The sequence below is a fragment of the Penicillium oxalicum genome, chromosome III (genome assembly GCF_001723175.1).
Source record: "Penicillium oxalicum strain HP7-1 chromosome III, whole genome shotgun sequence".
Lineage (NCBI taxonomy): Eukaryota > Fungi > Ascomycota > Eurotiomycetes > Eurotiales > Aspergillaceae > Penicillium > Penicillium oxalicum.
The window spans coordinates 2,422,333-2,438,731 of NC_064652.1; the positions used below are offsets into that span (position 1 = coordinate 2,422,333).

Below are 16,399 nucleotides of genomic sequence, written 5' to 3' on the forward strand. Positions count from 1 at the left end.
CCGGCACAATCAGCCCCGCATCGATAAACAGATGCAAGGGAGTTATGTTGCGCGACAGATCTTTGATTTTGCCATATTTTTGCAGAAGAAAAGGTGAAGCGCTTATTTCTTGTTGACTTTTCAATTGCTGTGAGCCCAAAGGAAAAAAAAGGGGGAGTCTGTGAGAAACCAGGTACATGCCGATTGCCACAAGGTTCCGCCATGCTACTCATTGGAAACGCGCTGACTATGACAATCAACTACAGTTTACACCTCATTCCTTACTTTCTTCAAAGTCGTGATTCTGTGATCATCTATCACAGCGTTTGACCGCCCCGCTCTTGGGCGTGATTGACATCACACCTAGATTTTGAATCTTCCTTGGAGCCTGCATCTGGTCGGGTTTCTCTCGCTTGGTCTAGACACGGTAAGCGACTACCAACTTCTCATCTAAATATCAATCTCTGGACTTTACTTTTTTCTACTACTGGGAAAGATCTGACCACAAATATTATCCATTCACTTGACAGTGCCAAGCAATGAACATCTGAGAAGACTACTTTTCGCAATCAAGAGCATCTATTAGCTTTTGACTTTACAATAGAGGTCATCCAGAGTCAATATGGCTGGCCCTATTGATCCCGAAACAATTTACACCAAACAAGCCTGCATTGGTGAGATGCTCCTTATTGTGTTTCGCTGCAAAGATTGTGTTCATAATTGACTCACAAGTGCATTCGATTAGGTGGTGGAAGTTTTGGGCGAGTCTACAAAGGGTAAATCAAGAATCCTTCCACGACGAAATGCAAGAATAATGGCTGACAGGTGGTCTGTCTGGAATCAGTGTCGACCTTCGTACGGGAGAGTCCGTTGCAATCAAGATCATCGATGTCGAAAATGCCGAGGACGAGGTGGATGACATTATCCAGGAGATTGCAATCCTGTCTGAACTGCAGTCTCCGTATGTGACCAAGTATCACGGCTCTTTCTTGAAAGGCTCGTATCTTTGGATTGTCATGGAATATTGCTCAGGTGGCAGCTGCCATGATCTGCTGCGTCCTGGAGCTATCCACGAGGAATACATTGCCATCATACTGCGTGAGCTTCTGAAGGGGCTGGACTACCTCCACAGCGACCACAAGCTTCATCGTGACATCAAAGGTACTTTCCCGTGATGTACTGCTATTGTCGGTCTATCAAATGCTAACTGAAACACAGCGGCGAATGTGCTACTCAGCGCAAGTGGGCAGGTCAAACTTGCTGACTTTGGCGTCTCTGGACAGCTGTCTGCAACGATGACCAAAAAGAATACTTTTGTCGGAACCCCATTCTGGATGGCGCCTGAGGTCATCAAGCAGTCTGGATATGACTACAAGGCAGATATCTGGTCTCTGGGCATTACAGCCATCGAACTCGCTTGCGGAGACCCACCCTATGCGGACATCCATCCGATGAAGGTGTTATTCCTGATTCCCAAAAATCCCCCGCCTAAACTGAATGGCGAATTCTCAAGACCTTTCAAGCAGTTTGTTGAACTCTGTCTACGACGGGACCCCAAGGAACGTCCGTCTGCCAAGGAACTGCTCGAACACCCCTTCATCAAGCGTGCCAAGAGAACGACTTATCTGACCGAGTTGATTGAGCGTGCAGAGCGATGGCAGGCTACCCGACGAGACGTGGATGACGACCAAGAATATCTGGATGATTATGAAGAGCCTGCGCAACAACGTCCTGATGAGAATGAAGATCTCTGGGACTTTGGGACGGTTCGTCCCGTCGGGAGGGCTGCGAATCTTCCTTTGAAATCACTGAAAGAGGCCGAGACCAACTCCCGTGCTCAAGATGCAGATGACTGGGACTTGGGAGGCAATCCCACCAAATCGGGCCCTTCGACGCCGCAACCAAAGCGCACCACCAACCTTGCCATCAATCTCTCTCCATCCAAGCTTCCTCTTCCGCCTTCCGCCCCCTCTTCTCCGTCCAAAAATACACATTTCACACAACAAGCCACCTCTCCTCAACCTCCACGAAATGCGCAATCCCCTGTCAAGTCAGCTCACCTTGAGGAAGCGGCCCCCTCAAGGGCCCATCACGGGCAATCCAATCAGTCCAACGTGGGCTATCTCAAAAATCCCGTGACTTCCAAGCCCTCACCAACCGCAGCTGGTATGCGAGCTGCAAGGCCGACTAATCCTCTAAGCACTGCGGCTTCGGAGCCGCCACGCTCTCCAACTAGCCAAGTAAAGAAGAAACCGTCAATCCAGCAACGTCCACTCCCCGATACGCCCCCCAGTCCGGCGCTGACGAGGCATTCATCTCACACTAATGTGCAAAGACCAATGGACGGACCATCTTCTCCCAAGCCTGCAACAGGTGGGCTCAAGTCCAAACTTGCAGCAGCCCGAACAGATGAGCGGTCTCCAAGGAAACAAAATCCGTCTCAGGCACAAGATCGAGCCAGACAGCCATCTCATACCACACAGCTCGCTATGGAGAACGAGCAACCAACAGCCTACGGCTCAGTAATTATTCCCGCCCTTCGAGCCGCGATGAACCGACGCGGACGCCAACTGGCTCGGCTCGAGCCCGGAAGAAACCGAAACGACAGGGACATCAACTCGGACGAAGTGCAAGAGTGGGAACGCAGTGTCCAGATCCACCGCGGCATGGAGCAAATGGCCGATAACATTGCGCAGTCATTTGCCAATATTCACCTATGGGACATGGAAGCCCCAGTGTCGATGGGTGGAGGCGTGGACGACGTTCTTGACGTCTTCCTCGAAGAAGTCCTGGTACGACTCCAACCAAACACCCTCTGACATTTAACCTGTTGCTCGTGAATGTTGAATATGGGTTCTGTTCTTCTTCTCCTTCACCTCCTCCCACCCCCTCTCCCCATTAGTGTCTTTGTCCCTTTTTTTCATGTCTGATGAGCTCTATTATGACCTGATGTCCGTAAACGTATGTAATTAGAGGGAATTCAAAGTCTGGTTTTGTCATTCATCCTTGTCTTTTTCTTGACTACTAGTCATTCGGTACTTTCCTACTTTTTTCTCTCACGGTATCAAACGCATCGATTGGATGGTTTGTAGGTGTACAGTGTAGATTTACTTTCCATGTTATCGTCTCATTTGGAATTCGATGGCGCTCGGGACACACATGTATACCGTGGGGATACAATTCTGTTAGGTTCTATCTATATTTGTTTCATCAACCTATTTGAGACTTCTCCCCTTAATTTTCACCTTCAAACCTGATGGGAGTCTGGTTTCATGTACATGTGTGAAGATTGCAAACTTCCTGTCGAAGAGAGGTGACCCTCTTTAAGCCGGGTAGGTATGTGTAGCAGGGAATGCAATTTCAATACGCCAAGGGCACCAGTCGGACCCCCTACGCTGAACCATGAATATATTCCGCAAGAAAGAACGAAGACGACGAGCCGTATCAGCATTGGTCATGTTCATGAGGGTAATCTGAAATAAAAGGCCAGGAATCTAGTCACAGGAGGGTAGCGTGAGGGAAAGTGAGAAAGGGGGAACATGCACGGGAACAAGGTACAGGAAATGTTGCGCATCTATACAAAAGCTGGCCAGCAAACAAGAAAAATAAAAAGAAAAGAGACTCGTGGGAGCATCGGCATCAGCTCCCCAAAATGGAGGGCGCAAGAGCCAGAAAGCATTCACTACGCTACTCAATCATCCATCGGTCTATCCTCCAAAGTCACCCCTTTTGGTTCCGTCTCGGCAAAACTGCTCCGTTTGCTATCCGACTCCGAGGCACTGGATGCCCCTGCTCCGATGGGGAAGCTTGACACACTACCAAGACCAGGCTTCCGAGTGTATCGACCAGCCATGGACCGAGGAATGGAGCTGCGCTTGTCGAACTCGGAAGATGCCAGAGCAGGAGTCGGAGTGGGGGTCGGGGAGTCGTCAGAGCCAGTCTCGGGAGGTGGTGGTGGGCTGGATGTACCAGACGAAGCGGTGGAGGCTACAGAGTCTGGAGACTCAACAGCTGCACCGTTGGTGGCAGGCTCAGCGGGCTCGGGCGCCGGCGCGGAGGCGTGCTCAGCGGTAGTAGGTGATTCACTCTTGGGCGGCACATCCAGGCTAGCGCTGGTCCGCGCCGGAGTCCGAGAACGATCTGTGGGGCTTGTCACGTTGATGGGGAAGCGAGTAGCTGCGGAAGCGCCACTTGAGCGATCCCGGCGATGTCTGGGGCCGGGAGCAGGGCTTGTTGCGCGACTGCGGTTGACAATTGCTCGCTGGCGGGCTTCCATAGCAGCCCGGCGGTTGCTCTCATCGGTGCTGATAGCGCGAGGGCGGCTAGAGGAGGAAATACCAAGAGCACTCGATTGACGCTTCAACTCACCGAAGATGGCGTCTTTGTGAGCAAAGAGGTCGCGAATTAGCCGGTAACTGTGGCGTTCATCCATGGTGAGACTGCTCTCGATACGGGGTCGAAGGACGCAAGGAGACAAGGTTTGGGCCAGAGCAGCGATGTACTGCTCCTCGGCGGAGGTCAAATCAATCAAACGGGTGAAATGGGTCATGATGGCATCAAGCGTGGCAATGTTGACGAGACGGAGCTGTCCAAGAGTACTCTGGAGCACCTTGATCCGTCCCTCTTCCGTGGTCTCGTGAGCAGTGGTTGAGTAAATCGTTTTGACAATTTCGTATACTTGTGAAGAAACAAGAGAATCTAAGAAGAACAGAATCCCTTAGCACAGTCACCGAAACCCAGTTGCTTCAATCCCGGGGGTAGCCGGGGGGGCGGGTGAACTCACCTGGCAGTTCAAGAAGGTACAATTTCAGAACGCTGGCAACAATGGGTATCTCAAATTTGGGAAGAATTTCGCGGTAGTCGACCTTGCTGTTATTCAGGGCATTCCGCAACTGGTGGGTCTGGGCAAGAGGAGGGTTATGAAGCCAGATCGCGCGCCGAGCCTCATCTCCTTCCAGTTCCGGATAGGCATTGTCCAGATAGGTCAAGATGGTGGTTACCAGAATAGGCACACGCTTGCGATCAACACGAGCGCGGGCCTCAAGATCCACGCCAAAGTTTTGCTCCTCAACAGAGCCGTAGTAGTTTTCGTATGCCTGGACACGGGGGACGAAACCGCCAGTCCGATAATTCTCGAGCAAGTAGCGCAGGTCCCCCAGAGGCTGGATGGTCTCCTGGTAGAGCATCATGTGATCAACCGTGCTTTGCAAGTTGGGGATGACATTGCTGATTGCACCGGAGAAGTCGAGCACCACGGCCTTGATAGCCTTGAGACGGTCGAGCTCACACTGCTCCATGAATCGCAGGTTGTCGATGATTTCCTCCTCCATGCGGCACCGGATCTGATCCAGTCTTCGAACCGCAGCCTTGTATTTCTCATCAGCCTCGAACGCTTCCCTTCGCAATTTCTCAGCCGGCGTCTCGTTCGGGTACGGGTTATTGAGGGGATTCCACCCAGCCAACATCTCCTGAACAGAGGCGATGGGCGATTCGTTACCGCTGCCGTCCTCACTGGAGGCTACGGACGTGACGCGCATGAGCGGTTTCTTCTTCTCGGGGATACCGGTGATTTGGAACACCTTGGGACGCCATTGATAGTTCATCTTTGAACTATTCGCGAATGTGCTACCCATGTTTCCAATCAAACGGAGGAACCCATTGTCCACAAGATCCTGACCAATAAGCTCGGCCTGGGCGAGGTTGGTCGCTCCCATGTTCTTTTGAATATAGTCCACAATCTCCGCACCAGTTGAGGTATTTTGATATGTGCCAATGATCGGAACCTTGGCCTCCCCCAGCCTGATATTGTTCAGCATGTGAGTAAGAAGCCGCTTAATCTCCTCTGGTGAGTAGATTCGATCTCCAATCTCATAGGGATCTTCCTCAGGCTCGTCCTCGGGCGTTGGCAACACAATCTTGGGCGTGGTCAATGGCTTGGGGCTCGTGTCAGGATCCTGAAAGGCGAGCTTGTTTTCCTCTTCCAAGTCCTCGACGACCCGACACTTGTTGAAATAGTGACTGCGCAGCTTCTTGACCACATCCACCTGCTTGGTGTGTTCCTTGATCCTTGCCTGAAGACTGTCGTGGGAGGCCTGAACGCGGTATTCATGTTGGTCGCTCCAGCGGCGGAAAGGAGCCACGACAAGCTCGCGAATATTACTGGCGATCTTCTGGTGATTGCGTGCGGCCTCCACCATTTCCGTTCGGACACCTTCGTAAGCCTAAAAGAATTGTGCCATTTGCGCCGTCAGCTCCAGAGCTCGCCACCTGCTTCCCCCCCCCTCCTTCAATCTCGTTGCTCAAATGTGACATTACCTTGCGAACGCTGGCTCCATCATCTTTTCCGAATCCTAGGGTTGACATGCGATCCACGCTCGGAGCAATTTCACCCATACGGACGCCATATTGCTCTTCCGCATCTGCCCGCATGGTCGCAATGGTGAGAATCTGTTTGTTTTCAATCACACCCTGCTGCAGCTTCCCGTAGAGGACTCCCAAGCCAGTCGCATAGTCGGGAGTCCAGAAGGAATCTGAGAACCCAGGCATTGTGGCGGCGACTGAAGGACAGCCAGATCGGCACGGATCGCAAGGGAATGAATAGACAGACGTGAGATGTTCAGAAAAAGACAAACGTTCAGTCAAGAGAGCGCTGGAAATATGGACTCCGCTTCAAGCTCGAGGACAGAAAAGAGAGAGAAAATGAGGACCCGTTGCGATGTGAAGGACCTGTCCAATAGTCGGCTGTGTCTGTGTCTGCCCAGTGAGTGCAAGACGATGGACTCAACCTCCAGCTTGTTTTCAGGTCAAGTAGACGGGCACCTGCGATCTAAAGCGTGCAGACCGGGAGGCAGCTTGGGGAAAGAGAGAAGTTGCGCGGTAAACTTAAGCGCCCACGCTGCGGGCTCCTGCACGGGTGGACACGGAGGGTGGGAAAGAGTGAACTGGATCACCGGAGATGAGCGGCGATTGAGCAACGTCAAGGGCGAGAATCACAAAAGGGAAGATCTCATGTGTGGAATGGCAACGAATGACCCAAGGACGTACAGCACAGAATAGGGGTGGAGAAAGAGAAGGCTGATGTTGCAAATGAAGATTCACGTTGGAGCAGTCGTCAGGTGGCTTGTAATTTTACCAGGCGGACTGTACGGTTGAGTATGTACTTTCCAATTCACCACCCGTCTCAGTCTCCAGTCCAGTCTCCACGCCAATTTACCACCAGCACGGACTTGATGCGCCCAGAGGGTTGGTGATGATGCGTTACTGGGAGACCAGATGATTCTATTTTTGGCATGATGCTGCCCTATTCCTTAAACAAGATAGGGACCAAAGACCCGACTAGACTCGCTGATCAAGATGCTAAGCATCCCAATCTCCGATTCGTCTGCATATGCCAAAAACAACCAGGTGGCCAACTCGCAACCAACAAAGGTCGAGGGCATTGTTGTTGTTTCGGGAGAAACACCAAGTACATGATGCACATTGCTAGCGATTGAACCCCGACAGCTCGAGTTGAGCGGTAAATGAACATGAAAGTGAATGTAGGCTGATCTGAAGTTCAATGTTCGTGAGTCCTTTGACACACGCCAATGTACGCAAGTACCGAACCTAAACTACTACATCAAAAGCTGCAGCCTACAGCAGCACAAGGAAGGACTGTGATGGAGGTCAAACGGGAATTCACTCCGGTACTTGCGTAGCCAGCTCGTCCCGACAGTATGGTAATGAAATTACCACATTTGAGTGTGGGCGGTTGAACGTGCCAAAAAGCGCCAAGTCTGTAGTCTCCGACAACGTCAAAGATCGGCAGAGCCGTTGTTCAGCGACGTCAGAGGACGCAGGTGCACATTCTTGGGCTCACAGCACTGCTTGAAACCTGTGTGCAAACTTTCAAGGATGAGACAGTAGGGATAATTGAGGTAGGTAGGGGGCTCTCTGTAGAGCCATGAACCTGCCTCGGTGTGTGCATACCACATCACCTCATCGAGAATCGTTCCTAGAGTCTGGAGCAGTCGGCGGGAGCGCCTTTCCCGCACCAAGCACGTGGGAAGCCCAGGCGTTCAGGAATGGGGCCTTGGTCAAAATCCCGAGGCTGGTGGAACAGTCATCGGAAGAGAAAGAGAGAGCTGATACATACTGACAGCATTGAAAAATGGCTGCCAAAATTCTAGATCACAAAAAAAAACTCTCGACTCTGTTACACATGCGCGAAGAAGGTATAGTTCAGCGTCATAATAGACATGTCATTGATCAGATTGGGGGAATAAAGGTTAAAAAAAAAACATCACGACCCATCGCAATGGGGAAGAATCATGGCCAGGACAAAATTATGGGTGGAGTAAAAAATCATGAAAACAATCGCTTTCTTCAGCAAAAGATCTTGTAGATCTTCTTCCAGCGGGGCCAGGCGGCCTGCTCCGCACGCTCTTGATCAATCAAGTGCTGGATGTCAAGATCACGACGACCAGTGGAAAGATCCATCTCGTGAGCCCGGATGAACTTGGTCTTGTAGATAAACTTGTACGGAATGTAGAACAGCAAAACAACAGGGGCAGCGAGGTAGCTGGAGAAGAAGGACTTGACCAATTCAGCAGTGGTCATATCGGCGTAGCCAATGGGGGCGAATCCAACCCAGAACTGAGCGACCAGCACCAGACAGTTGAAGATGAAGCCAATCCAGGAGCCGATCACACCGGGTTGGGATTGGAAGGCCAGCTCGTCCAAGCTGTGGCCCTGGGCCTTCCAGCCACGGCGGAAACGGATATGCGCGAAGCAGACGGAGCCCCAGGTGAAGATGGACGAAAGACCAGAGATGGCCATCATCCAGCCAAAAGCAATGGTCTGCTTGTCCGAAGCAGCCAGGAAGCAGAGGAGACCCAGAGCCGAGGCCACAAAGATGGCCCAGAGGGGACGACCCTTGCGATCAATGTAGGCCAGGAAACGGGGTGCTTGGCCCTGCTCGGCGAGAGCGGCCAGGGTACGGGAAGATCCGTAGACGGAGGAGTTACCGACGGACAGGACAGCAATCATGATCACTACGTTCATGACGGAGGGCAGGCCCTTGATACCGGCGTTCTCGATGGCGATGACAAAGGGAGATGCCTTGGCGTCGGCGGAGGAGCTACCAGACAGGAGTCTCTCTTCGTTGTAGGGAACCAAGAGACCGACGACGGTAAGCGCGACGATGTAGAAGAGAGCGATCCGCCAGAACACCTGCTTGATAGCACCGGGGAGCGACTTGCGAGGGTTAGCAGTCTCGGCCGCGGCGAGACCGACCAGCTCGGTACCCGCGAACGCAAAAGCGGCGTTGACAAAGACACTGCAGAGACCCTTGAAGCCATTGTGGAATGCGCCTGGGTTGCTCCAGTACTTTCCACCAATATAACCACCCTGAGGACCACCACCGCAGTTCAGAACGATTCCGAGGATGCTAGAGGTGGGGGGGGGGGAGGGTTAGTCATCGTCACCAATATCGAAGAGCCACCGATCAGGGTTAGGATGCACATACATGAAGCCAATGACGGCAACGACCTTGATGAGCGAGAAGACAAACTCGGCTTCACCATATCCCTTCACGCCGAACATGTTGATGGAGACGATCATCACCCAAAAGATAGCGACCCAGGCGGCATTCGACACGCCAGGGTGCCAGTAATCGATGGTGATCGAGGCGGCGACAATTTCGAGAGGTAAGACAATCAACCACTGGAGCGCATAGTTCCACCCCATGGCGAATCCCCAGGCAGGGTCGACGAAACGAGTGGAATAGTGGGCGAAAGAACCGGCAACGGGGAACAAGACAGCCATCTCACCCAGAGCGTGGACTGTACAGTAGAGCATGACACCGATGAGACAGTAGGCGATAATCACAGAGGCGGGACCACCTGCAGCCAACACGGATCCAGAACCGACGAAGAGACCAGTACCTGCATAAGGATCGTCGTTAATTTTAATGCTCCTCGACTTCTCCCACCTTGCTCCCCCCGGAGATCCCTGTGCCACCTGGGAGGGTGCTGTGACGTACCAATTGAACCACCGATGGCAATCATCTGCAAGTGACGACCCTTCAGGCTGCGTTGAAGAGGCGAATGCGCGGTGTTTTCAGCGGCCTGCTCGGCATCGAATCCGGAGCCATCGGCACCAGAGTGATCTCCGGTGGTCACACGAGCATTAGGATCGCGCTTGAAGCTGTCGATGATACGCTGACCGAAGCTACCCTTGGTGGGCTCCGACACGCCATACTGTGGCAGTGACTCCCCAGCGACCTGGGGCACCTTGGACCCCGACTCGTAAGCCTTCTCATCCATGTCTGGGATCAATTTTGGTGAGATCTATATCGTTACGCTGGCGAGATGGGAAGGGGTAAAAGAGGAGTGCGAGAGGAAGATGTGCTGTGGACGAGAGACAGCGTGGCTCAGCAACAACGTCGATGTAGCTTCCCACAAGTCAAAAGATATCCCCCAGGGAATCTGATGAAATGGAAGGAGAAGGGAACGGAAGAGGACGAGAGGGTGAGTTTGGTAGGACGACTGGACGGAGAGAGGTCACAGAGGGGGGATAGACAGGACTGTTTAAATATGAACCATCTGAGGACCGCTCATATCCATTATGTGATTGTTCCTGTCACTCGTAATCTAGTACTATACTTTGATCGATTTTGAGTTATTTCTTTTTTTTCCCTTTTTTCCATTTCCAATTCATCGGAAGATTGTCGAGCACTGAAACTCAGACAGAAAAGAAAAAAAGGAAAAAAGAAAAAAGAGGAAATAAAAAAAAAGACAAATATTCTTTAAGTTTTCCCGGAAAGGGTCGACAGCCAGGGCTTTTGGCTCTGGATGCGCTAAGGTCCGGCTGGTTGAAAGGACGGTTGCTCGACCAGCCCGTGGGTCCGATACGCCTCCAAACACCCAAAATGCTCCAGTCACTATCAGCCGGAGACTTACGGGCCTGACCAGTGAAGGTGATAAGAGAGGCAATCCGACGCTCAGGCCATGAACCACGGCCACCTCGCTCATTGGTGGTAGGAGACAGTATCAGGAGTGCCGTCCAGTACATCGAGAGCGGTATACACGAAACATGTCAAGGTCTCGCGTGGCACGATCAGAGAGAACCCCTTCGCCGAGAAGGTGATTTGCCTCCCTTGGAGAACTATACTGAGACGTCCAAGGTTGTGTCTATGGGCGTCCTGTGTGTACTCAGATGCTGTCCATCCTCTACCGGACGAAGTCTCTTCTGGCTGACTAGGACTATTGAACCCTTGACAGTCCCATCATGGTGGTGTCTTGGGGGGTAAGGCCATTCAGAGAGCGGGAGCCGTAACTCGGAGACTGTTTATTGGATTGATCCAGTTAGGCAAGTCGTCTTTTGAGTTTTGTGAAATGGAGGCAAAAAGAGAGTCGCTGGGGGTGGATAGTAGGCTTTGGGGAGGGGGACTACACTCGGGGTCTAACTCAGAATGACTTAGTCTGCTTCTCACCCCGGTAAATTAGGTTCTCCCCCAGTCCTCTGGACCTGCTCGTCAGCCTTGGCGGCGTGGCTGTTAAGCTGAGTTTAGTATGATCCCCGAGAGCGCAGTGACCCCAGTCGGCGGGAGGCAAATTAGCGCGGAGGTTTCGTGGCAGCTTCCACACGACCCTTTGGCGGTGCCTTTTGTGACCATCACCTCCCATCTGGTCTCATCGAGATCATGGAAATACTTTCCTGCTTGGCAACGAGGAGTGCTCGTCCGGCGAGATCGAGACCAGTCTCACGTGCACGGCCGACTTGCGGCGGAAGCGGTCCAGCCGGGTTTACAGATCGTGTGCAAAGGCCACTGCGTCTCCATGGGCAGCACTGGAGGAAAAAGAGGTAGAGTCGACAAGCATCGTCCCACCAACCCCATTTTCGGTGATAACGGATGCCCCCTCCTTGTGCACGAGGATGATAAGCGTGATCGATCCTGGAAACCGGGGGACATCATACCCGTCGAAATGGGTCTTCATGTGATAAGACAATCGGGCAAATGAGAACGGTGAAACGAGCTCTCCCTCCGCTCTACATTTCTTGGCTCTTTGTTATCTCACAGCTGCCCACGCGTGGGTCCCAAGTATTCAGAACCAGACCAGACCAGACCCAGGACTCTCTCTTGAGCCCCTTCTCACTTCCTCCTGATCACTTCCACCTCTTTGCGACGGCAACATTGGAAGTGGCGCGGTCAGCGGTAAAGGGGGGAGGCTCATAGCCACGCATCGCCGATACCCTCGGCGGAGAAAGGCGAGGGTCCTGGACTGGGGGGGGAAGCTTTCCCACTGCCACACGCGCCACCGTCATCGCTTCCGCCGAAAGCCTGTCGTATCCCCGTCCTGTCAATAACAAGTTCCAGTGACTAGTGACTCGGTGCGGGACGATCCCATCCACGTCGACGACCGGGTGAATGTCTGGCTTGAACCTTTTTTTTTTGTCGCCTTCTTCCAATGGGGGTTCCCTCTTTGAAGCAAATGTACTGTATGGCCATGTTGCTCGAATTACCGAGAACCAATCAACGGTCTTGCCGAGGCATATTGATCTGAGTAATAAGGCACCACTCCTCGCATTAGTACTTACTCACTACTAGACGTACCCCTACTCTGAACCCATGTACTCTGGGGACCTATCACCAGTGGCAGGTACTAGGATTATTTCACTGTATCACCCACAAACCGGAGCCACGTCTTGTTCAAAAACCGGACTTTCCATGTTCCCATGAATTCACGGAAAGCACCCGCAACGCTAAGCTTCCGCGACACACCCTCGAAACTCCTTCCCGGCCCCGGCCTTTGCATGACTGGGAACCCATGCCGACTTCGGTCTCTCGACCTGCGCGGACCCAGCAAGCACCGCACCGCGTGGCGCGCAAGTACCACGTCCTCAGCACCCACTGGGACCAACCATACCAGAACCGGGTGGTCCACTACCCACTGGTTCTATACTACTCTCCACTGGACACTTAGAGTAGCAACCACTACAAACTGGTACTAGGATCACTATCGGCCTGGAGTCTCCACAAGCCCAGCATCCATCCCGTCAATCATCCTTCAAACACCCCCTTCATATCAGAAAGCCGCACTTCGCCCCCACCGTCAAACCCTGTCCGCTCTCCGCATTTTCGTGCGATAGCGGACCACCAATCAACGGGTTCCAAATCCACTCCGGAAGATAAGAATGCAGCTGTGGGGGGAGTCGAACTGACCAGACCGAAGCGGTTGAATCATCTCGTCACAAGAATCAATCTTCTCTCTCCAAAGTGCAGACGAAAAACCGAGAAAGAAAGAGAAAGAGTAGAGATCACCAAGGAAAATCAAAATCAGATGATGATCATCAAGAGTATGTAAACTACAGACATACTTTGAACTAAGACCCTCTACCGAAACTCTCTGCGACGCCTCGGAGGCGATGGGCTGGCGGAAAATACTAGAAGATCGGAGTGGCTTGTCAGACTTTTCCCAGGAGGAACGGTTTTCTGAAGGTTGTACAGAGTACACCCATATGTACTTGCAGTTCTCTGTTTTTTTGGTATTTCTTATGCCATTGCCCTCTATTGTCCATGGTCCAGAGAGCTTGAGGATAAGTTTCCTCTCCCGTCCCCAGCACGAGTACGAATGTACAATTGAAGTACAAAGTACCGACTCCAGAAAAAATAACCACCGTAGTCACAGTCCCTATGGGAAGGATTCCCGACGAAGAGGCGCGGTTGGCTCATTGGCCAGGCACGCTTGGACTGAAAGGGTAAAACGTCCTCCCTAGTCAAAACCCGCTAGTGTGGAAAGGAAAAGGGGTGGGGAAGCTTTTTGTAGCATGAGACCCAATAGTGTAAATGCACACCTGCAACAATGTGTTGAATGTTGACTGGGATCGTGTGAGGGATGTTTACTACGTAGTACTGTACCTCCCGTCTGATCTGGGGCTGATAAGCCAGATGCGCCCGGTGAGAGACCATGCGCAACTTGAGAACTCTGATCTACGAGAATCGTCATGGGAAAAGTCAGTACATCCCAGATCTCATTATTTTTATGATAATCAAGATATGGGACACAGCCCCTTCCGCTTTTTTTTCTTTTCTTTTCTTTTCTTTTCTTTTTTTTGCGTATCTTAGTGTGAGCCAAGTCGGGCACTTGGGAGAGACCACCGGTCAAAGTTTAGCTTCCACTGGAAATTGGGTTTAGCGCGAGATATCGTCAGTTTCGTCCCTCGGCATCTAATTTTGAGATTTTGGGAAATGGAGGAGGGGGGTTTTCTACCGTCCCCCGGTGGCTCCAGTCCAGTTGAGAAGAGTGCGCTTCCACGTCTCGGGAGGGGAAAAGAAAAAGAAAAACTATAATATTAAATGTGAAATCCTTAGGATGATGACGGGATTCATGCTAACAGTCTCGGGGGCGGCCAACAAGCTTGGCCCGTCGGAGCGGGTGGGACGGTGGGACAAGCGCATCCCCTTCCATCGACCCGCGATTTCTGGATTTCCGATGGAAAATTAGATGATTGACTCTCGTGGTTCTTGAAAGGCTCAACTAGAATACTTGTACTCCTGTTATTCTGTTGCACCGGCTAGGACATCTTTCTCTTCTTTCTTCTCTGTCAATCTTTTGCACTTTGTCGAGGGACCTGCCAAAGAGTGTCCGACGGGAAGGTGTCGGCGGTTGCTCGTAGGAGTGTGTGTACCTATGCATGGAAGCCCGAGAGAACTCTTAATGGTGCAAGATCCATTCCGCATAGGTGGCAGGATCAAGTCTGATAATAGCTCGCGCTTTTTTTTCGCGGCCAGCCGTTGAACCTCGTTTGATCAGAGCTGGTATGGCTCGCGTTCCCCCATTATACGTAGTACCTTCCCTGACGGAGAGAAATGCGCCAAGCAATGATGCGTCACGAGGAGTATATGGTGTCAACTCGTGATGGTTCATGGTCTACAAGATTATAGCTCTGAATCAGTCCAAAGGTATTTTGAACACCGATTTACTTATTTGGGAAGAAGGGGAAAAAAAAGGGGGGGGGCAAGGGTTCAGCCTCTTAATTTTCCATTTGCGGTAAGAGGAGTACATTGGCTCACTTATTCATTTGGCCCGGGGGGGATGATACTTGTGGCATCCCGCCGCCAAGTCGTAATGCGCAAAGTGAGATTGGTCCGGTCAAACCTACCAAACCTCCAATCTAGTCTTTGGGTTGCCCACGACTCATAGTTACCGACTGCCGTCCAAGGTTCAAGGGGTTGGGTAATCACCGACACGGTGGCGCTTGATTTAGTTTGGAGGTTCCTTCGTAGGTATTGAGTACGAAGGGAGTCAAGAAGACGGTCGAATGTCGATACTATGGGAGAAGGTAGAGGACTAAAGCCAAAATAGCCAGCGAACCTTGGCCCATTCTTGACTCGCAAGTTCTAACTTGATTGGGGGAGAGTGGCGATTCAAACGGCCATTTTTGATTTTGATTTTTCATTTTGAAAGTTCTTCTCGAACCTTGACGGACACGTCTAGTCGACGCATATTTTGAGGAAACTTTACCCTCTCCGCAAGATCTCCAAGTCTGCTGCGCGCACACCCTGTGACTGTTGGCAATGAGGGGGGGCGTCAGAATGGTTTACTGCCATGGCCGAGCGTCCGCCGGAGTTCCGTACTCGCTCGCTCTGACCAGGAAAGACCATCTTCATCGCCTATTCTGGCTGCGGTCGTTGCTGTCACTCTCCGAGGGATGCCAAGATCATCGATTTCCGATCTGGAACCAACGACCAAAGTAATCTCAGACTTTCCGCGTCCAGTCAGTTGGAGAGATGCCTACGAGAACAAGTTGAAAGCTTTCCTTCTCCCTCCTCTCTCCTCTCTCTCATGAGAATTCTCAATGGGGTAATTGCGCCACGCGGCAAACTCCCGCCATGTGCATAAGGGGTTATCTGGTATGTACATTAGGGGAGGAGGAGTCCGACCAACATACGACTGATCCCTCAAAGTGGCCCCTTCGTGACCAAATGACCATTCAACACACCGCTTCATGGAAGCTGTGAACGGCGCGGCAACCCTCCGCAATCCATGAAGCTCAGACTAGCCCCGATTTGGAGACTGAGGCGGCTGGGCTTGACTGGGGAGGTGTGGGGGGGGGGTGGCACATGAGAGAAGGACCGAACCTGTCTTGCATGCTGCAGGCTCCGATTAGCTTACGAGAATCTGCCCACACAATCAAGTATACTACTACACACCTACCCAATCGATGTCTAGTCTTTTGATGTCCTGGGCGCTGCCGCTTTCGATTCCTCGGCCTCGGCCGCCACGGCTGGGAAGATGGCGCTCCGCCTGGCCCGTGACTGGCTACGAGCCATGACACCCTTTTGAGCCACGGTAACATCGGGCGAAGATTGGCATCATCTGCCACGCCGAGGCTGTGTCTAGAACCAAATCTCACCATGTGTCCCCATGGAGGAAAG

General features: G+C 52.1%; 3 protein-coding genes across 3 annotated transcripts; 1 reads left to right on the forward strand and 2 right to left on the reverse strand.

Annotated features, from left to right (window-relative positions):
* Positions 1-601: 601 nt before the first annotated feature.
* On the forward strand, positions 602-2,798 carry POX_c04283 (Serine/threonine-protein kinase svkA; the record flags this gene model as incomplete). The annotated part of the gene is made up of 4 exons (XM_050113164.1): positions 602-653; positions 725-755; positions 824-1,140; positions 1,198-2,798. The coding sequence occupies 4 exons, from the start codon at positions 602-604 to the stop codon at positions 2,796-2,798; spliced, it is 2,001 nt and encodes a 666-aa protein (XP_049970720.1).
* Positions 2,799-3,670: 872 nt separating this feature from the next.
* POX_c04284 (uncharacterized protein) lies at positions 3,671-6,525 on the reverse strand (the record flags this gene model as incomplete). The annotated part of the gene is made up of 3 exons (XM_050113165.1): positions 3,671-4,677; positions 4,763-6,200; positions 6,295-6,525. The coding sequence occupies 3 exons, from the start codon at positions 6,523-6,525 to the stop codon at positions 3,671-3,673; spliced, it is 2,676 nt and encodes an 891-aa protein (XP_049970721.1).
* A 1,818-nt stretch (positions 6,526-8,343) lies between these two features.
* POX_c04285 (General amino-acid permease GAP2) lies at positions 8,344-10,283 on the reverse strand (the record flags this gene model as incomplete). Its single annotated transcript, XM_050113166.1, has 3 exons — positions 8,344-9,406; positions 9,485-9,902; positions 10,001-10,283. 3 exons carry the CDS (start codon positions 10,281-10,283, stop codon positions 8,344-8,346), a joined length of 1,764 nt encoding a protein of 587 aa, XP_049970722.1.
* Positions 10,284-16,399: the final 6,116 nt, after the last annotated feature.